The 20,430-nt window shown below is 54.6% G+C and overlaps 1 protein-coding gene across 1 annotated transcript in view; it reads right to left on the minus strand.

The window, feature by feature from the left end:
- Positions 1-1,501: 1,501 nt before the first annotated feature.
- The window catches only part of Plxna1 (plexin A1), a 47,043-nt gene continuing 28,114 nt past the window's right edge, over positions 1,502-20,430 (minus strand). Inside the window, exons 13-32 of the mRNA XM_041632658.1 lie at positions 20,240-20,391; positions 20,036-20,156; positions 19,651-19,787; positions 18,362-18,529; positions 17,970-18,063; positions 17,395-17,634; positions 17,143-17,286; positions 16,549-16,783; positions 16,092-16,234; positions 15,380-15,636; positions 15,200-15,266; positions 9,997-10,143; positions 9,727-9,886; positions 9,046-9,149; positions 8,631-8,727; positions 8,105-8,295; positions 7,828-7,997; positions 6,099-6,311; positions 5,850-6,000; positions 1,502-4,661 (exon numbers count right to left, since the gene is read on the minus strand). Coding sequence (XP_041488592.1) covers positions 4,566-4,661; positions 5,850-6,000; positions 6,099-6,311; positions 7,828-7,997; positions 8,105-8,295; positions 8,631-8,727; positions 9,046-9,149; positions 9,727-9,886; positions 9,997-10,143; positions 15,200-15,266; positions 15,380-15,636; positions 16,092-16,234; positions 16,549-16,783; positions 17,143-17,286; positions 17,395-17,634; positions 17,970-18,063; positions 18,362-18,529; positions 19,651-19,787; positions 20,036-20,156; positions 20,240-20,391 — 3,087 coding nt within the window. The 3' untranslated portion in view covers positions 1,502-4,565. The remainder of the gene's footprint in view (positions 4,662-5,849; positions 6,001-6,098; positions 6,312-7,827; positions 7,998-8,104; positions 8,296-8,630; positions 8,728-9,045; positions 9,150-9,726; positions 9,887-9,996; positions 10,144-15,199; positions 15,267-15,379; positions 15,637-16,091; positions 16,235-16,548; positions 16,784-17,142; positions 17,287-17,394; positions 17,635-17,969; positions 18,064-18,361; positions 18,530-19,650; positions 19,788-20,035; positions 20,157-20,239; positions 20,392-20,430) is intronic.

Genomic DNA, 20,430 nt, shown 5'->3' on the forward strand with positions numbered 1-20,430 from the left:
CAAGTCAGCTTCCTGCTCCCCAAGGGCTGGCATCCCCATTCCTCTGTAGGCAGCCTGTCTTCACTCCTGCCTCATACAGGCTTCTCCTAGGTCTTCACATTGGCCCTGCTGCCTTGGTCACTCCTGCCTTCCTCATGCCTCTGGCCTGGTTTTCAGCCCAGCTCATTGCTTTGTCCTCTGCTGGAGCCCCCGGGAGAGATACAGCAAAACACCCTCTTGATCCAGAGTTGAGGGCTGGCCTTGAGCTTCTGCCACCCAGACCCCTTGACAGCCCTGCTCAGAGCCACCACAGCTCTGCCTTCTATAAGATGCATGGCAATCAGACCTTGCTTGCCCTAATCATGCTTGATCACCCCGTGCAGGGGCGCTGATTGCTGCTTTGAGAGGTTACCTCGCTCCTGGGTGGCAGGGCTGGAGCCCTTGGCAGCCTAACGAGGGTAATTGAGGCAGAGCTGATTGTGCCAGAAAGTCGGGAGGGCTCAAGAGACATAAACGGGCCATGTCACACCCCAAACAGGACCACATTTGCTAAATCTGGTTCCCATGCAATTTCATGGTGATTACATTGACACCCCGGCCCCCGCTTAAAAAAAAAAACAAAAAAAAAAAAACCAAAACTGAACAGGCTGTCAGGACAGACCAGCTGGGAATGGAGGAGCACCGATTGTGATTTATGGAATGCCACTGGAGTCCAGAAAGGACTGGAATGAGAAGCAGGCAGGCGTGCTTCAGAGCCCATGGGGACCAGTGTGGCCTGAAACCTCTGCTCCCTGGCCTTGTGCAGTGGATGAACAGCACAGCAGGCATCAGACAGGAGTTCTAGGTATCAAGATCCTCTTACGGGGGTGGAGCACCTCCAGCGATGGGAGAGCTGCCTCCTTCAGTGCTATTGCACCCAACTCCACACAGCATTCTTCCCTGGTGAGAAGGGCGAAGATTGGGTACCTGAACCAAGTCATCCAATCCCATAAAACTGAATGAGTTTGCCCATGGGCTGTCCCTTAGTGCAAGGCCATGGTGAAGAGAGACCCCTGGCACTAAGGAAATACTACCAACTCTGTGGGCAACTCAGGAACCCACAGCTCTGGGTTGTGCATGCACTTTTGGGTCATCCTGAACCCTGGGACAGAATCTGCATTGCAGGTTATCAGGGCCTCAGGGGTCCTGCCTCACAGATGGATCTGGTCCCAATGAGGATTTCCCATGGTCCTGCCACACAGACCACCAGGAGGTTCCCCCTGTCCTTGCCTGGGTTCAGATATGAGGGCATGCTGTTCGTGTTTTCAGCTTAGATGAAACTGATGTGGCACACGGGTCTATTAGGTTTTTGGGTGCACTGCCCATGTGTTTATACCAAGCCCCCAGTCTGGAGCACAGACGTTCCAGAGTGCCTGCTGCCACCTATGAGGTACTGCCCTGAGGATGTGACAAGCTCCTATTTCTGTGGTACCTCTTAGGTCCCTCCCTCGCTAGAATAAGACCCAGAGCCACAAGCTTTAGCAAAAATGTTTAATCTCTCCTTAATGTGTGTTTATTTACAAGTACTAAATCTGAAGAACCGTAAAATAGGAAATAGCCGTATATTTACAATCTGATGGCTGAGCGTGTCGGCTCTGCCGCTTCCTGGTCTACTCAGACCGTCCAAATGACCATTTTTTTGGGTGGGGGGTAAAGGGAGTGTTCTGCGGCATTAAAGGACAGCTAATCATGGGCTTCACCTTAAAAATAGCTTTCTCTCTCTAAATATATCTACTCTAGCTTGTGTAGCACCGATGTGAGCCACCAGATCCAAACTGGGGGAACTGGAGTAGGGGGTGGTGGTCAGGACCCTCTGTGCCAACAGAGGGAGCTGGCCTGTGCCTGGAACTCAATGCTGTGCCTCTTGGGGACACATCAAGGCCCTAATCCCTGCTGCCCTCGTCAGCTGTCCAACCATAAGAGGGTGGGCTAGCAGGAGAGCACAGGGCCAGCCCAAGGCATGTGGAAGCCAGGCACCCAGGCTCAGCTTTTAACAGCCTAGGCACTCCTGAGTCTGGGTTCAAAGGGGGAAAACCAGGCAGGAGGTTAGGGCTTTGGGGGACAGAGCCCACGGCAGTACCAAGAATGTTAGGGCCAGGCTGGCTGGAGTAGTGCTTTGGCCACCCCCTTGGGCCTAGGACTGTAGAGGTTGGCTCTGAGCATCTACCACCCAGTGCACAGTGGGCTCCAAACCCAGGCTATATCTAAGCTGGAGTGGCGCCCTTTGCAGGGTGCCACAGAGATGGGTGGCTCTTGAACACCAAGGCCAGCAGATGTCAGAGTCCAGTCCAGGAGTGGCAGAGTCTGGTCCAGGGAGGTGAGGCCTGGCCCTGATGGCTGTGCCGAGAAGAGGCCTGGCGAGACCAGCTAGGGCAGCTCGCATGTAAACAGATACGCTAAAGTGCTTGCGAACAGATGCCCTGGGGAGGCTGCTCCAGGTGACCTCACCACCCACCTATGACACCCACAGAAGTGTGGTGGCCTGGTAGGGTAGAGTGAGGCTGGCCCATTCTAAGGGAGCCTGGGGGCCTTGGGCAGGGTGGCAGGGCTGGATAGTGAAGGCGTTGAGCCTAGAAGCTGTGCATGGTCCAGGCAGAGCTGGAAGAACTAGGGGCTTCTATTTGAAGCCCGCATCCAGGGAAGACTTTAGGGGAAATTGAGACTCCCACCCAGGCACAGCCCGGAGGCATCAGAAGGAAGAGAGGGTTATATCCAAGGGAAAAACCCCAGGCAACAGGGGCTACTGAGAAACTTTATATCCAGGTTGGCTAGACTTGGCTCTGACCCCAGTATCAGCCCAAAGAGTGAGCCACAGAGACACTTGACCAGAGCTCAAGGCCTAGGGTACCCAGGCCCCTTGACAACCATGGAGGAGGAGCTCCCTGAGTCCTTGCACCTGCCCCATAGCAGCCTAAAGGCGCAGCTCTAATCTGACGTCCAACCTGTCCCATCTGGCTCCCCAGCTTGGAATGTGAGGGAGTACAAGGCTAGCAGCCCATGGACATGGGGTACGTTGTCCCCAGCACTGAGGCTGGGCCTGGCCACATTTAGCTGTCCCTTAAAATCCATTATAATCTTTAGTACCATCGAAAAAGTGAACTTGAAAAGAGGATAGGCCGCTCGCTTGCTTTTCCAATGACTAATTAATTTAAAAAACATTAAAAAAAAAGGGTCTAACCACCTCTAGTATTCAACACTTGCAGTTCGAAAAGATCAACTCAGACTAAACGCTAGCACAGTCATGCAGGTCCACAGCCTCTGTACCCGAAGTTGGGGCACCCGGTAGCTTGGGCAGGGGTTTCTTCCGTCTGTGGGAAGCAGAGGCCACATCAGATGGCAGCTCCAGGACCCTTGGCTTTGCTCTCTTCCACCTGGGTTCCTCCTGAATTGCCTTTCTGTGTCTCCTCCCTCAAGTAACTGTACAGCACCCCACTGGGGCTGGGGCCACATATATATATATACATATACATATACATATATATATATATGTACAGGGTCCATTAAAAATGTGTTCTGTTGCTCGTTGTGGGCAAAGGTGGACACAGCTGACCTCCGGTCCCTTGGGTCACTGTCCATGGCCAGCAGGATGGCAGAAGTACCCTGCCCTACCCCTAGGGCAGAATGCAGCAGGATTTCTTGTTCCCTTAAAAAGCAGTACCCAGATGTCCCACTGCGGGGGCCAGGACACTGCTGAGATGCCAGACTGGAAGCCACTGGGGAGTGTCAGGAGCAGGGAGGAGAGAGGGTGGTGGGACAGCGGTCTGCTACCCTCCTGAGCTCCACAATGGGCAGAGCAAGGAGCAGGAGCGGGGAATAAATAATGGGAACATGCACTCTGACTGGAGCCCCAGGCCCGGAGGCTCCCAGAGGCACAGCCCTGAGGACAGAGAAGGGTTTGCCTAGCCGTTGTCCGCATGTCACTCAGGAGTGGGGTCTGCAGCCCCTCCATAGGAGGGGAGTAGAGCCTCTCCCCAACAGAAGGACGTGGCACTCCAGCCTTGGCCCGCGCAGAGCACGCGGTGAATCTGAGGGTGGTAGCAAGCACGGGGTGCTGGAGTAGAGGCTAGTGGGACAGCCCCAGGCTGTGGCTCTCTTTGCCCAGCCCTGGGTATCTCGCCTCTCCCTCAGACTCTGCCCGCTGGTAGCAGCTGGAGAAGCCAGGAACTGCAAACTGGTCCAGTTCCCTTGTCTTGGTGCCCTCCTTCAGGAGGGCCTGGCCTTCTATCTCGGCCCCTCAGAGGCCACCTCTCTCCCAGGAAGGCCACCAGCAGCTCTTGCCAAGCAGCAAATATCCTTGGGCAGAACCAGCCCTGCTTTGCAATCCTTGCCCCAAGGCAGCAAGCCCTAGGCACAGAGGTGGCTCGGCAGGGCCCTCACATCCACAGCAATAAAAGTCAACCCTGCACGGCAGGGAGAGGAAGGCGAGGGCCAGGACCCAACTGCAGCCCCCACACCTGGCACTCGGTATAGGTGAGCCAAGGGCTGTCTCCTGGGTCCCCCTTACTGCCCTCCTGCTCTGCCTCCTGCTGGGTGGTCACTTCTAGGGCTCAGCTGCTCAGGGCCATCGTGTCCACCACCTGCTCCAGTTTGCTCCGAAGCCGCTGCCTTCGTGCCTGCTCATCTTTTTCCAGCGCTACCAGAATCTGTGGAGGACCAGGGTGGGACAGGTCAGGGTTAGGGCTGACTACCCACACACATGGGCTGAAGGCTCTAGGAAAGCCTGTCTGGGTATTGCAAATGACATGCTATGCCTAGTGGGGATTTGGGGATCAGTCAAGACCTGACTCTATCAGTTCCTAGCTGTGAAAACATTTCTGATCCTGAGTCCTACAGCATTCCAGGGTGAGCCCCCGAGATCATCACTTTTACCCTTATCGGCTAGGCTCTGATTCCTGACTACGGCCTCTCCCACCCCACCCCGCCTTCCTGGGCTTCTATAGGAGTGCCCTACTCCCTGCCATCGGTTGTGGCATGGTCACTGCTCTCTCCTGTTGCTGGATTTCTTACGGCCTTAGGTTGTCTTCTTGAGGATCACACCTCTACCTACAGTCATCAGGCTTCCCAAACCCCAGTCTACGTGGGAGCCCAGGCTCAGTGTCCCATCCTATGCTCTCAATCACTACAGCCTATGAGCCCTTCCATGCCTGGTTTGGTGCCTAGAGCCCTTCTGAGCCCATAGGTGGCTACCTACCTCCAGAAAGGCTACCAGGCTATCCACCTCACTGGCTCAGCCCAGACAGCAGACCTCCCTGCTTCTAGACCTATAACAATCCATTTAGCTCAGGAACATAGCCAAGTCCAAAGCCTCCACACCCAGGTTACCCAGGCATGTCTACATTTCCTGTCTGTCCCCAGGTGGGCCCTAAGTTTAGCCATGTGGACCCTAGTGATCTTAGCCAGCCAGGTCCACTCTGCCTTAGCTTTGGCACTGTCCACACATTCCCAGTCCTTAGCCATTTGCACCCATATGCTCTAGCCCAGAGTAGAGACAAGTTACCTCAGAGATGAGCCAGGGACCTATTCCTTGGTAAAGGACAAGGAGCTTCCTAGAAGACCACTCCAAGTCCGACAACACTGACAGCTTCTGCCTGGCCCCAGAGATATTACCTAGCCCAGTAAACTGTTATAGACCCACAGTGGTCCACCTTTAGAAGATACTGTTACCTTAACTCCCCACCCTGCTCCCAGAGACTCTTCTGTGTACTCATAATCTCTGCTCTCCTTATAGTCCCAGACACAGCTGGGTGGTCAGGTACAGAAGCCAAAGCAAGTATTGGGCCAGTTCTGAGATACAGGTGGAGCCAGGAGTTGGGGTGGGGGTGGGGGCTCACCTCGTCCTTGTACTTGGCGATGTAGGAATAGATCTCATGCAGGGCACTCATGCTGTTGAACTGGCTAAGATGCAGTCGGGACTGCTCTGCTAGGTAGGCGCTCATGTCTTGATCACTGATGGCGGGCATCTTGGCAATGTCAGCATAGTACCTGACAGTAGGTGGCAGGGTCAACATGTGTGGGGTTACAGGGCCTACCCACCCACCAACCTCTGGCCTAAGCCTGCACAACCTCTGCTGGCCACCCACCTTTCGACCCAGCTCTTATAGTTGGGGATGTCCTTAGCATAAAGCAACTTGTTGGAGGGTGAGTCTTTGCCCAGCTTGTGCTCTGACGTGGAACAGGAGTCCATGAAGGTCTGTGCCACCACGGAGAGACAGGCATCCGTTATGCTGTTCTTGTGGATGTCAAACACAAACTGTGGGTTCTTGATCACGTTCACCCAGAAGCGCAGGGGCAGGCTGTGGACAAGCAGGTCCAAGACTGCTTAGAGGGACCCCTCTGCACCCCACTTTCCTTCTGTACAGCAGGTAGAAGCATGGCCAACCATCCCATAGGCCTGACCCTGTCCTCCAGAAAATGAGTGGATGTCCACATATCCAAGTGGGGCAGGGGAAGCCCCTTACCCCACAGGCCAGACAGGACAAGCTGCCTACAACCTGGCAACTCCCAGAGCATCATTCCACATGTCTAGCTTACATGCAGGGGGCATTGCTGACATCTGCACACTGGCTTATATCCCTGCTTCTGTGCTCAGCCCCTGACTGAGGACCGTCTTAATACCTACCCTCTATGCCCCACAACACCTTAGACAGCCTTGGTCAAGCACCCAATTATCACACGTGCTGTTCAAACAGAAACTAAAAGTGAAGACTGAGGTTGTTGGTGACCATAGGCATGTGCCAAAAAAGTGGTAATTCCACATGGCTGAGGCAGCTGCTCTAGAGTAAATCTAGAGAATTCCATACAGCAGAGCGATCCAGGCCAGTGCTGCCACACAGTAGTCCCTCCTTTGCTGGTCCCTGACAGGTAGCACTGATGGAGCTGGGGTTTAGGCTCCCACAGTCCTGGAGGGAAGCAGCAGATAAAAGCCAAAAGGAATGGTGAGAGGGAAGAGGAGGGGCACAGGGCTCTGCGCTGAGGCCAGAGCCATCCAGCATAGGATGCTGAGGGACAGGAGACTAGGGAAGCCGATGACCGACTGGACTTAGAGGCCAGAGCACAGCTCCAGGGAATAAGGAGTTGACAAGGTATGGGTATGCTCTGGTGGGAATCCTCCAGTAGGGTAGGGTCCTAGAGGAGAAGGAAGGGTCTGGAGATAGCATACCACCTTGTTGGGGAGGAAAGCCAAGGGACCAGTCTTCAGTCTAAGTGGCCTTCCTCTAAACTTGTGAGTTATGGGGGTGACAAGACCGCACATGGGCAGAGCCAGCAGGGTCAGGGCTGCACATAGAAGCCTGTAACTATGCCTGTAGGCCAAAACCAAAGAACATTGAGCAGCAAGAGGCTGTGGGGCCCATGGCTAGGCTGCAGGCAGCTAAGGCTGGTTCACAAGCATAGGTGGTCTATGCTAGGAAAAGGTAGGTCAGGGATAACACAACAGTAGCCATGGAAAGCACAGAAGTGAACCCACTGGAGTCCGGGGTGGCCTCAACTCATACCTGCTGTATAGAGCTCCACACTTAATGCCACATGATCTCAGAGTGGTCTTTAGAGCCATCTCTATCCCCAGATGCCAGCATTACACATCACTGAGTAGAGGCTTATGCTAGGAATATCATTTCCTCTATGTTATCAATTGGCTCGAGCTCACTAAGCTGTTTCTTGTATGGCAGCCCCTCACCCAAGCAATTCCTGTAGACTTAGAGTTGTAGGGTTGTGACAGGATACAGGGCGATCCTGGCACCGTAGGGCCTGGCCCACTCTGCCTTGCCCATAGCAGTCCCATCCCTGGTGCATGCCCATCACCAGTCGCACCAATTGCTCTTCCAGGTATGGCGCACATCGGAGTCATGGATCTGGTGTTTGTCGGCCTGCTCATCCAAGAAGTCAAACATGTACTTGATGGCCAGAGGCAGGGCAGAGCCACGGTGCGCTGTACTGAAGATGGTCTCAAACAGGTCATCCACGAACTTCTGCAGTGTCCCCTGCAGGGTGAGGTACTGAGTTTCAGAGCTGTCCAGGGCACCAACCTCCTAGATGACCTTGACAGGTCTGTAGGAACTCTGAATTTGGCCTATCTCCATACACCTACCTTGGTGGCCAGCAGCCTTGTCAGGTAGATTTCAGAGACCATCTTGCTGCCACGATCACCCTCGCGTTGGTCCAGGTGGTCATGGTTCTTTACCAGGTGCCACAGTTTTGTGCCACTTTCCAGGTCTGGCGTGATCATGGGTGTTCGTGAGCGTAGGCTGTCGGGGCTACTGGCTGTACGCAGCATGCTCTCTGCAGGAATAGCCTGTCAGCTGGCAGGGCCATTTCCCTTACCCGTGGCCAGACCTGCCCCACCCAAACAGTTTTCCCTCAGATTCTGGGGCACCAAGCCTCCTTCCAGGTATGTTGGGAATAACCACTGTGGCCACATGAGCAGCATGAGGCTGCCTGGTTACAGTCTATGGGGAAAGACACTGCTTCAAAATTGAAGGGAAGGCCAAGAGTCCAGTGACAGGCCACAGCACTTTAATCCTGACATCCAACACACTATGGCAGAACATTAGGAAGAAGGCATCCAATCCAGGTCCACCGCCCACCACCTGGCTGCAACCCTGCTAGACCCTCACCGTATCTGCTCAGAGACTTAGTGAAGGTAGAGGAGTTGGAGATGTTGTAGGCAGATGTCTGCTTGGGTACTAGTGCCACCGATGAGCCATCTGTCACCTGTGAGCAGATGTCAAAGATGAGTTACCAGGGTGCCAAGATGTCCTGCCTAACATGGGGGACCTGAAGACACCCTTCGTTCTGCCCCTGGAGGCAAATCATGCCATCACTCTGAGTCTCCATCAAGACAGTTCCAGAGCATATAATCCCTTAGGCATGGCACAGTCCACACCTGGCTGGGCATGTTCCAGTTTAAGGGAAGTTTTCCCTCAAAAAACTTCCAGAGTTGGGTGGCCTGGTCCCTGGACAGTAGGGTCACCTGATAGTGAGCCAGTGTGTTCAGAGTTGGGTGGCCTGGTCCCTGGACAGTAGGGTCACCTGATAGTGAGCCAGTGTGTTCAGCCTCTTCCAGTCGTTGTCAATTTTGGTGGTGACGTCCTCGTCCTGAAGGATGATGCGTGCCATGCGGCCCTGGCGCCACTCTACAGGAAGTAGGGTATTGGAGGTGGCCTTCCTTCTTTCCCTCCCTCCCACCCAAGCTCCTCATTCTGCTGGTACACAGAAGGAAGGAGTGGGGAAGCCATGACAGCAGGGAGGGGCTTGCTCTGCACTTGGGGGAAGAGCCTACATAGAGTAACAAGCTGAGGCCCCTCCATCCACTGAGAGCTCCATTCACTGGCTCAGAGGTGGTACAGTCATGGGCTGGCCTTTCATCTGCTACCTGGATGAGCCTAAGAGGTAGACCTTGTTTCATCCAGATCCAGGTCCAGCCTTTCCAGCCAAGTCTGCCACAGGATCCCCTCTTTCAACTTCCCCCAATGCAAAGGCCTGTCCCCTCAGCCCTGACAGCCCTGACTTCACAGAGAATATCAAACTCAAGGCTTGCCTCTTTTCCTCCATCACTTTACCCTGGCCTGCAGACCCCAGTTTACCCTGTCACCTCCCTTGCAGACTTTCTGTTGGATGCCTTCTGGTAAGCATCCCCTACCAACAGGACAACTGGCACTAGGGGATTGGCTTCTGATCTGAATGCACAGGGGCACTTGGCCTGCCACTCACCCAGGTCCATGTCCCCAGCCTTGGGCCGCTGTGAGTAAGGCACACCCTTGTATACAGCATCCAGTAGTTTCTCCTTGACCTGTGTCACGGTGTCGCAGTTCAGCCCCTTCACAGGAACCTCAGGTGCATTCTCATTCTCGGGGTTCACACAGTTCAGGGTCTGTGTGAGGAGGGTGGTATGGCAGCCTTAGCCCCACCCCTTGCTTCTGCCAGTCCTGCTCACTCAATTCAGTGTCATTCGAAGGGGAAGACCCAGGACTGGGGGCTCACCAGGGTCTTGTAGTCAATCTGCTGCCGGATGAGCTTGTCCTCACTCAGAGAGTAGCGGGCCTCCCCTGTGATGGCATCAATGGGGCCCTTCTCCATCTGCTGCTTGATGGCACAGTACAGCATGAAGAGCGGCTCCCCAGCACACTCCTGTGTAGATGGTAGGGTGTGAGCTGGGGCCAGGACCTAGTCAGCCCTTTAAGGGCTATTGAGTTGCTTCCAACAGCTCCATCTCTCCTCTTATGAGGCAAGCCTGTCTCTGAAGCCAACACCGGGTGAGGCAATCTAGTGAGCAACAACCCCAGTGTCCTTGTGACACAGATATGGAAATCTTTGATAAGGATGAGGTACCAGTTAAAGGCAGGCATGCATGGACAACACGCTCATGGAAGGAAGAGCAAGGCAGGTGGACCCCTGCTCTCGGTACACACCAGGTATGATCAGGATCTCCTGGATGTCTAGGGACCCACCTAGATACAAGTCCAGCACCCCACTAACACCCTGCTTCACATGATCATTGACAGAAACACACTGACTCCTGAGGCTCCACACCACCAAGGGGCAAAGGAACCCACAGCCTTATGCCAAGAACAAATGGGGGCTACCGGGGTGCCTCTGGACACTTGGTAAAGACCTGGCACTGTCCCTGCCTCCAGCTACTGTCATCTGGCTCCCCTCACTACAAGTGTGAATCATATCTAGGCCCCACCCCAGAGCCTTTGCCCATCACTAAACCCCCTTTAGGTTCTCCCAAGTCCTGGATTGAGGCAGGCAGTTTTGAGAGCCGCAGCACAGTGTTGGGAGTTAATCACTGCTGAGTGAGCTGAATGAAGGAGAAGCTATCACAGGAAAAGCTCACATCACTCAGCAAGGGGAGGGGAGCAGCTGGCTGGAACTCAGGGTGGTCCCATGGCCCTGAATGCCCACCCCTGCCTGCTGGCATCACTCGTCACAGTGGCCACTGGGTGGCTGAGAATGCCCAGGCAGGAGGTGGCCCAGGTGGGTCCTTGGCAAGCCCACAGTGACTCTGCTCCTGGACCCAGATGCTCTAGACCCTTGTTAGCATCTGAGGTAATTAAAGAGACAGCTGCTAAGGACCGGCCAGGAGCATAGATCATCCGAGACCTTCCGACAACACTCCTGTCTTTGAAATTATGTTTCATTTGCAAACTTGGCTTCATTAAGTCAGCCAGGGAGGAGGAGGGAGGGGGAGCAGGTTGGGACTCAGAGCCATCAAAGCTGCCTCTTTCAGCAAACACTACCTCATAACATTCCCCAGATTAGATGTCTGCCCTAGGGTTCCTAAGCACAGTAAAAAGAGCAGAGGAGGCAGGCAAGATGCCCGAAGCCTTGAATGTAGACCCACCCAACCCTAATGCATCTGTCCTGGAAAAGCCAGGGCTTCTTAGCAAAACTCCGTCTCAGCCAGGCAGTTCACCAGACCCTGAAGGCAGCCATTCCCCCCTGCCAGCCCACACCATCGCTTTCACCAGGCCTGCCAAGACTGTGAAAGAGCAATCAGAGATGAGAGCCCAGAAAGGAGGTGGGCCCAGAAAGAAGCTGTCCTAAGCCCAAGGCCTTCCTCTCTCTGGCCCTATTTCTCTGTCCCATGACAAGGAGAATGTGGGGCCTCAGCTTCCTCTCAACCCTGTTGAGGTGGAGAGAATGGCCCTTTCATACAGAGAGGCAACAGAGCAGCAGCTTGCCCATCTGCAAGGAAGGCAAGACAGATCGCTACCTCATGCATCTCTAGCCTAGGAGCTGCAAACAATGGGATGCTGTTATTTAAAACAAGACCAACACAACAACAAACCTACCATATACTAAAGAAAATAACTCTAGAAAACATGCAAATGTTGCTTCAAAGAAGATGAAAGTGGCCGATCAAGCAGGAGGTTTAACTTGCTAATAAATGCTGCTGAAGCAGCTTGCTGTCCATCCACATGTGCTCATCTATGGTGGAGTCAGCGGCCCCCAGGCCAGGAAGGAGTCTTGGAGTATGCCTGGTCACCTACGGTCACTCTGGAAGCCCACCACAGCAGACAGCTACACCAGAAGCTGGCTGTGTTGGGGAAGAATTCGGATTCTCCTAACACCTGCCAATGTGACAGAGGACAGTGAAACTGACAACACAGTGGTCACACTGTGGAACACTACGCGCCTACCAAGAGGGCAAATACCATGTGCCAACTTACCTGAAAACGTGGGCCTAGCCCTACCTGGGGGGCTGTGACAGAGAAGAAAGCCCTGAGGAGCGAGGTGCCCCCGCACCAGACCTTATTGGGAAAAGCTCAGGACGGGTGAGGCTACTCACAGCATGGGAAGCTGAGGCAGGAGGATCACTTAAGCCAGAACTGCAGACCAGAGTGACAACGCAGCCAGAACGCAAACAAACATTTGAACAAAACCTGTTCCTCTACCTATGGACATTTGCTTCATTTCAGAAACCTGCCTAGGATGACGCACACTGAATATGGCTGTGACCACCAGAGCCGAGCGCTGCCCCTTTACCCACAGATGTTGTTGACAGTGTAGTGACAGGCAGAGCAAACTACCTGGCTCATGCGTTCTCATCACCAGTGATCTGTGGGGCAGGTGTTGGGCTCAGACCCTGCCCATTGCAAACTCATAAAGCCTGAGACCGAACCCCCATGCATTTCCTCCCTAGTACAAACTGAGCTGTGTGTGTGGTGCGGTTATGCAGGCCAGAGGCGGACATCCCAGCTGTATGAAGAAACCATTCATACTTTTCAGAGTGGCTTATGACCTGCACTTCTCCAATAGTTTTCTACTGCGTACTGTGGACTGTAGCTAACCACAAGCAACTGACCCAAAGGCAAAGCCCGGTGGCTGCGCAGGGTCATATATACCTGTCCACAGACAGGTCTGCAGCCACGTGGGTGGATTTAGCCAGCCATGCAAGGCTGCAATGGACGATTCCACTTGCTTCGGAGGCAGAAACTACAAAGGGGTACAGTGGAGGGAAGGAGAGGGATAGGAAACATTTCATGATGGCAGAGTTCAGGTTTACAAGACAAACAGTGCAGATGGCAGGTACCTGTACACTATAAACACTCAAACTGAGGCACGAAGGGCATGAGTTTGAGGCCAGCCTGGGCTATTTAGGGAGGCCTTATCTCAAATAATAAGACAAGGGTTGGTGAGATGATTCAGTAAATAAAGGAACCTGCTGCCAACTCTGACAACAGAGATCACTCCCTGGGACCCCCAGGGTGGAAGGAAAAAACCAACTCCTGCATGCTGTCCTCTGACTGCACATACACACGGTGGTATACACCCGCAGAATGAAGAAATAGAAATGTCATTTAAAAAAGTTTAAAAGGTGGTGAATTTTTTTAATTATGTGTATTTTAATCCAATAAAACAGTTTTTAAGTCTTAGCATGTTAAAGAGAGACCAGCCGTTGAGCCATGGAAGGGTGGAGGGACTTGTCTCATGACTGAAAGCAACAGCTCTGGAAAGCTATGCAGTATGTGCCACAAGCCTTAGAGGCCAGAGAAGGCAAAACTATGGCAGCAGGAGGGTCTGGTGCCAGCTCAGGGAGGGAGGCACTGAGGGCATCCTCTCGCAGCACCACACAGCAAAGCCTGGTAAGAGGCCTATGTGTGGCTCAGTGGCCACAGACAGAGACGGAACAGGCCTAGGCCAACTGGGCCTACTCCTGGGGCAGGTCAGTCTCCAGGAGCAAGGCTCCAGCATGGCCGCCTGTGGCCTGGCCTTGGTATGTGGAGTTTCAGTTCCCACTGCCCACCAAAACCCAGAGCTGAGAGGAAACCCCAAGCTCCCGGCCCAGGGCCCAAGAGTGGACTTGGGGCAGGGTGGCCCACTGTTTCCCTTAAGCTCTGCTTCCTCCCTTTTGTACCCCTCTTCCTGCTGCTCCCTCAGCTGTCGTGTCCCCCACCCCCAACATCATTCCCACATGCCTGAGTGCCCTGTGAGGCCAATGCCCCTCCATGAGGCTGTCCCAGACATCTGACAGGCTCAGCTCCCTCTGCCCCACAGTGACAGCTGCAGGGCCAGCTCCACCAGCTTCCAGAGGCAGCTGGCCTCCCCACATTGTAGCAGTCAGCACTCCAGAGCTGGCTCAGGATCTGAGACTCAGTGGGTAGACTGCACCCGCTCCTTGGTGTGGAAAATGAGGGTCAAACAGGGCCAGCACGCGTCAAGACCCAGCACGGGCACAGCTGCTGGAATGCCTTAGCCTTTGCTCTGCCTTGCTTCTTCTGGTCCACAGAGTCTGCTTTAACAAGCATGTAAATAACTGTCCACAGGGCAGCAGTGTCATAGGAGATATGCCCATTAACTATCACGGGGCTGCTGTGCACAGAGACTCCCTTCTCCCCAGCTGCCCCTGTGCCTCCAGGTCACTTTGCTGCATCTCTGGTCCTTCAGGCCTCCTGACTCACTCCTCACAACCACTGCTGTCTCTTACTACCATCTCTTATCTACTCCCCCCTCAGCCCCCCCGGCAGGCAAAGACATCCCACCAGGGAGGGATCATGTGCCGACCCTTCTGGGTCAGCCAGTCAGAGATCAGCAGCAGCCTACTGGGAGAGGACTGTCCAGGGACTGGCACCAGTCCATCTCTGCCCAGCTGCGCTGCTGGTTACTGTATCCAGAGTACTGGCCAGGGCTGATTGCACAGGTTATGCTACCTGGGTGACCGACTGTCACCATCTGCGGCATCTATCCCATTGGCCATGAGGTTAGGGGAAACCAGAAAGCTTCTCAAGACTGTATGATAATGCAGTTCAACAACCAGCCCACCCTGGCACCTGATGGGCTTTGAGGGCTTTAGGGAGCCAGAAGCCTAGTGTGGACTCACACTCTATCACAGACTGCACACAGAGCTCTTGAGGGCCAGTGTCAGACCCTCAGAAGCCCGTTTAGGTGCAGTCCCCATCCTGAGCCTGGCAGCTCGCTCCAGGCATCAAATAGAGATCCAAGCTCATTTCCAAACTCCAGCCTGGGCACTAACTTCAGAGTGTAAATGCCTACCCTACTTCTGGAGGTGGCAAGGGTCAGCATGGGAAACAGGAGCAAGGGATCTGGGTTGCTGGGCTGGGACATTCACACCTGGGCTCTGGCCTTTGTACCATGTGGACATTTGGCTTCTGCCCCACTCCACCCCTGCTCTCCATTCACTGGGCCTGAGGCTTAGCTGGCCCTACGTGGAGCCACCTACCTTGAGGAACTTATACAAAAGGAAGGTGAACCAGTTGGTTAGCATCTTCTCTGCCACCGATTCAGTCCTGCGGGAAGAGCAGCAGATAGGAGAGTGGAGTCACTTCTACCATCCAGCAGGCACAGGTCCCCACGACTCCCATAGTGACCATACCCACAGGCCAGGCTTCTGTCATTGTACCTCCGCAACAGCAATTTGGGGTGGTTCTTGCTTTCCAGGTTCTTCTCAATGAGGTCAGAAAGCAACTGCTTAAGCACGCCCGTGGCATACTCCATCTCACCCTGCAGGGCTGTCATGATGAGGGAGGCCACGTTCCCACGGTCACGCATGGAGAAGCTACGCTGAGCCTCCAGTGTACGGATGAAGGTCAACAGGAAGTGCTTCTTGGTCAACAGCTGTCCGAACAGTGTCAGCGACTTCTCCACATTGGCCTGCACCTGGGGGGCACACGGTCCTGACAGCTAAGGCAGGGAAAAGGCCAGGTTGCCCACACTGCACAGTGGAGCTCGGCACCTAGATCCTCCAAGAGACCCGGGCAGGTGAATTGTAGAAAGTACCACAGAGCCTAGGCATGGAGAGGAACCACGATCCCAGGCTAACAGGCAGTTAGCTTGGGTGAGGCCTGGGGCACTGCCCTATGCCTAGAATCTCCGTTCTGCCTCCTGAAGCATTACAGGTACTAGTGTCACCCAGAGGAAGCTACCTGTCCAGAAATCAGGCCCCTGCCTCAGAGCTTAGGGTCCCAATCCTGAGCAGGCATCAATGTGTGTCTGATCCCATACTCCCTAACCTTTCTCTGGAAGGCCATACCAGCCCGCATTCCCTTGGCTGTCCACCGGTCATGCCCTTGGCTGCCCAGCAGCCCCCAGAACCTCTGAGCTAGCAGTCCTACCTCCATCTCCTTCAGTACAGGATGGTCCTCAATGCCAGGGAACAGCACTCGCATGGCATAAGTACGGTAGTCAAGGAATGGTATGCCGGCACCATCCAGGTCGCTGGTCAGCTCATGGATATCCGTCTGTAGCTCTGCAAAGGCTGTGGCCAGGTGTGGGGTCAGGGGCAATGTGGGGTAAGGGCAGCATTCCTGAGACTCCCCTTACCCTTCGCTGTTCCAGCCTTCCTGCTGTCTGACTAGGATCACTGGTCCTGACCTTAAGAAACCAACCAATGTACTTTTCTGTGCCTCAGTTTCCCTAGTTTAGGACAAAATTCTCAACACCACTATCTCAGCCTCTGCCACCTTCCTGGGACTGAGCCAGAGCCAGTTAGTAGGACAAGATAGGGTCAGTGGTGGTGACTGCCTCAGCAATACCTCCTGCCCCAAGCTTCGGTCTCACCCCCCTGCTGACCTTCCTTGCACTCAAGGGCCACGCGTGACTCCAGGTTGTCCATTTGGAGTTGCAGTCTCTTGAGGGTACGGTCAGCATCCCGGGACTTGCGTTTGTAGGCAATGAGCACGGCCACGATGACCAGAAGCAAGAGGCCACCACCCCCACCGATACCCACGATGGCTGGCAGTGTAAGCAGGCTATCCGAGTACACCTGCAGCATCCCAGGCGAGAACTCGAAGCCGCCGGCCCGCACCTGCCAGATGGGATATGCGTGCTCAGAGGGTATCACTCCCTCAGAGCTTGAGGCCTCTGTCCAGCGGCCCTTAAGGCCTTTAAGGACCTGCCTGTGGGTAACATCTCTCCAGCAGGTGACCTGAATGGCTAACATGCCCAGGTAGCTAGTGCACGAGCACTCAGTAGTGGAACATTAGTGAGCGGGACTCACATTGGTGAAGATGGTGAGGGCTGAATGGGGCCTGCATTTGAGCTCAGAGGTAGGATTGCTTTAGTGGGGGCAGGGTTAGTAGGTCAGGAGGTTGGTTCCAGGAGACCACAGCTAGGCTGTGACAGGGATTTTCTGGCTCTCTGCATAAGGCAAGATGGGGAACACACCGTGACTTTGTGCTGCCCTGTGAGATTGGGTGCTTCACACAGCAGCTGAGTCTCAGACACGGTGAGGATACAGGGTGTGGAGCCGATGAGCACCGTGTAGTTGAGCCTGGAATTGCCAGGAGCAGGTGGCAGGAGATTCCGTCCCTGCAGGGAACAGAGTATAGTGAAGGCAGTCCTGGGGCCTGCCCCTGGCCCCAGCTGCCTATCTCAGCACAGCTTCTGCAGCAGGAGGCCACAGTGGCTGAGACCCACCTTAAGGATGAGTGGGGAGCTGGGCTTCAGCTCCAAGAGCCCAGTAGGGCTGAGCGGCTCCAGTACAGGGTCCGGGTAGTAGAGGAATGTGGAGCTGTTGAGTACCAGCAGCGTGCGTACATTGTCCATGATGAAGCCAAGCTCATCTGGCCGCTCTCCCAGTTCTGGTGGGCTGCGCGTTGGGTTGTGTATAGACGGCGCCCGGCACACCATGGTGGTGTCATTGTACACCATGCAGCTCTGGGACATATAGGCACCAGGACCTCAGGCCAGCCCTCCCATTGTGGGCCAGCTACCCGATGACAGCCCACCCTGGGAATAGTGGCTCCCTGTGAGGATGCTCTAGACATCAAGGGAACACATGTTCAAGATGTCCACTCTCTGATGGCTGAGGGCCTGACATGTCAGAGCCCAAGGCTCACTCCTAGCTGACCACTTCGTCCTCAAGGCCTCAGCACAGACAGGTAGGCATGGGGAGGCAGAAGCAGGGGTGTTAGCAGCAGTAGTTCTGGTCTAGGCAATACCCACATGGACAGGGTGAGGTAGGGGACCAGAGGCATGGGGCATTCACTCACATTCTCCCTCTCAACACCTCCGTACTTGGCCCGGATTCGAGGTTCACGGACGGTAGCCAGATTGGTGCCTGTGACTGTTAGGAGGGTCCCACCACTAAAGGAAGGAGTGAAGAATCAGACAATGCCCTAGGCCTAAAAGTACAAAGGAGACACAGCCTCTTCCTGTGGGAGCAGGTGGTTCAAAGCTCAGCCAGAGCACTTCTTGCCAGGATTAACCACTGACTTAGGAAGCTGCCAGAGCAAGCCACCATGGAACACCTAGGAGAGGCACTCCCTGACCTACAGCTGGGAATGGGGAGGTGCTCCCAGCTCCACAGTAGGAACAGAGAAGGGCTTCTAGCTCTGCAATGGGAAACAGGGACCGGTTCCTGGCTCCGCAGCAGGTCTCCCACCTGTTGATGCTCCACTCGGGGTCAATCCTCAGGATAGTGGGGTCTTCAGTATAGTTGTACTTCACTTCAGGGTTGGAGAGCTGGGCACGGTTGATGTTGATGACAATAGGGGCACTGCCAGGGGTCTGTCCGGGTGGTGTCAGGCAGCGGATCTCTCGAGAATTCCTCCTGGGATGGAGTCAGGATGGGTGAGGGCATGGTGAAGCGGCATGTAACACACCAGCAGTTCTTCATGGTGGCTGAGCACTGGCTCCCAGGGAAAGGCATGGGCCTCACTCAGATGGCTACTGGGACGACAGCTATGACCCGAGAGTGGCCACCAGTGTCTAATCCTACCCTGAACCCTGGCTGGCCTCCCTATCTTGGGTCTTACCTATACTTGGCTTTAGAACCTCCCTCGGGCATGAACTCCACCCTATTTTCCTAATGACACAACCTGTAATGCAGATGGATGAAATGGACCCTGCCTGCTGCTGGCTATTCAGGAGACCCTGGCCAAGCCTCGAAAGCGTCAGTCAGCCATCTTAGTCCACCCTGCCAGGCTTGGGATAAACACACCTTGCAGATGATAGGCTGTTGCTCAGAAGGTCAGACACTAAACTATACACCTGACCCTTTCCACTTGCCAGCACTGCCTTCTCAGACCTCTGTACACAGAGTTCTACCACCACCAAGGGCCTTGAACAAAACAGCCCCTCCTTCCCTCTGCACACACACACCTGGAAAATGCCCTGCCCCTAGCAATAGTACGTTGTCCTGGGGAATGGGGTCACAGGTCACCTTCATTAACAGTCAGCAAGGCAATACCTGTTCTGAGGCCCTGTCCCTTGGCTGTATTACCTCAGGCTGGAGGCCCCACAGCCGCCAGGCTGCAAACACCAATGATTAGCCTGATAACGGGTAATTACCACAGGAAAATATTTAAAGGACCGTTCCATTATCATCTTTAATCTAAAATTATCCACTTCAAGCCTCAAGGCTTTTGTTAAGATGTCTATTTTCTCTATTAAACTTTTAAAAAATACTTTTTATTTTGCTTGCAAGAGAGTTGTCTCCCTTCTCCTTAGGAGGGACTAGGGTCATGGCAGTAAGTAGTACCCACTGAGGCCAGGCCACACCCCTTCCCACTCTGGAGGCTGGCCCTCTATCTCCATGGCAACCTTTTCTGCCTCTAGGTTTCCATAGAGATCACCCCACCAGGTTTTCCATACCCGTTACCCAGGCAACAGGAGGGGACAGCAGAGCCAGGAAGGAAAGCTCTGTGGCCCCTGACTCCTCTCACCCCGTACCAGGAGAAGGAGCAGGGCCGGCCACCAATGGACACAGCCACATCACTGCCTGCATTCAGATGGCTTCCTTCAATGCCAATCCATGTTCCTCCGGACAGAGGCCCGCGGGAGGGGCTCACGCGGTAGAAGGTTGGTGTCTGCAGGAAGATGATTTGTTGGAGGGAATTCCCTCTTGGGTGCATACCCTAGCATCTGGGTCCCTTACTCTGTGTCCCCAGATAGTCAGACAGCCCAGGGGGCAAGGGTAACCACTCCCTTGTGGCTGGGCTCAGTATAGGTATGGGCAACAGGAGCTATACTAGACATGAATCCAGGCCGACTTCTGCAGCACCCCTCGACACTTTCTGGGGTAACAAGAAGTAGAGGGCAGCAGGGTGGAGCTTACCACAAAGGTGAAGCGCTTGGGGGACAGGGCTCGGTAGTGGGGGGAACAGTCCCGCACACACACTTCCACCAGGGCATCATGGGCCCGCAATGTGCTGGCATCTCCGATCTCACAGACAATCCTGTGGGCATGGTGGGGCTCAGCACTTAAGAATGGCTCCCCAGGCCACCCAGGCCCCTCACCACCCACTGTAGTCTGCCTTACTGCTCTGCGCTGATGTACTCGCTCTCCACAGGGCTGCACAGCACCTTGCCCACATGCACTCCTAGCCGCACATCCTCGAACCGCAGGCCCAGATTCTCGCCAGTGATGGTGAGTCTTGTCCCTCCCTGCCGAGGGCCTGTCTCTGGGGACAGCTGCAGGAAGGTAGAGGCTGGGGCGGACACAGCAAGGTC

This window comes from Microtus oregoni, unplaced genomic scaffold (assembly GCF_018167655.1).
Source record: "Microtus oregoni isolate MIOR12 unplaced genomic scaffold, Mior012 000002F_ref0000024, whole genome shotgun sequence".
Classification (NCBI taxonomy): Eukaryota; Metazoa; Chordata; class Mammalia; order Rodentia; family Cricetidae; genus Microtus; species Microtus oregoni.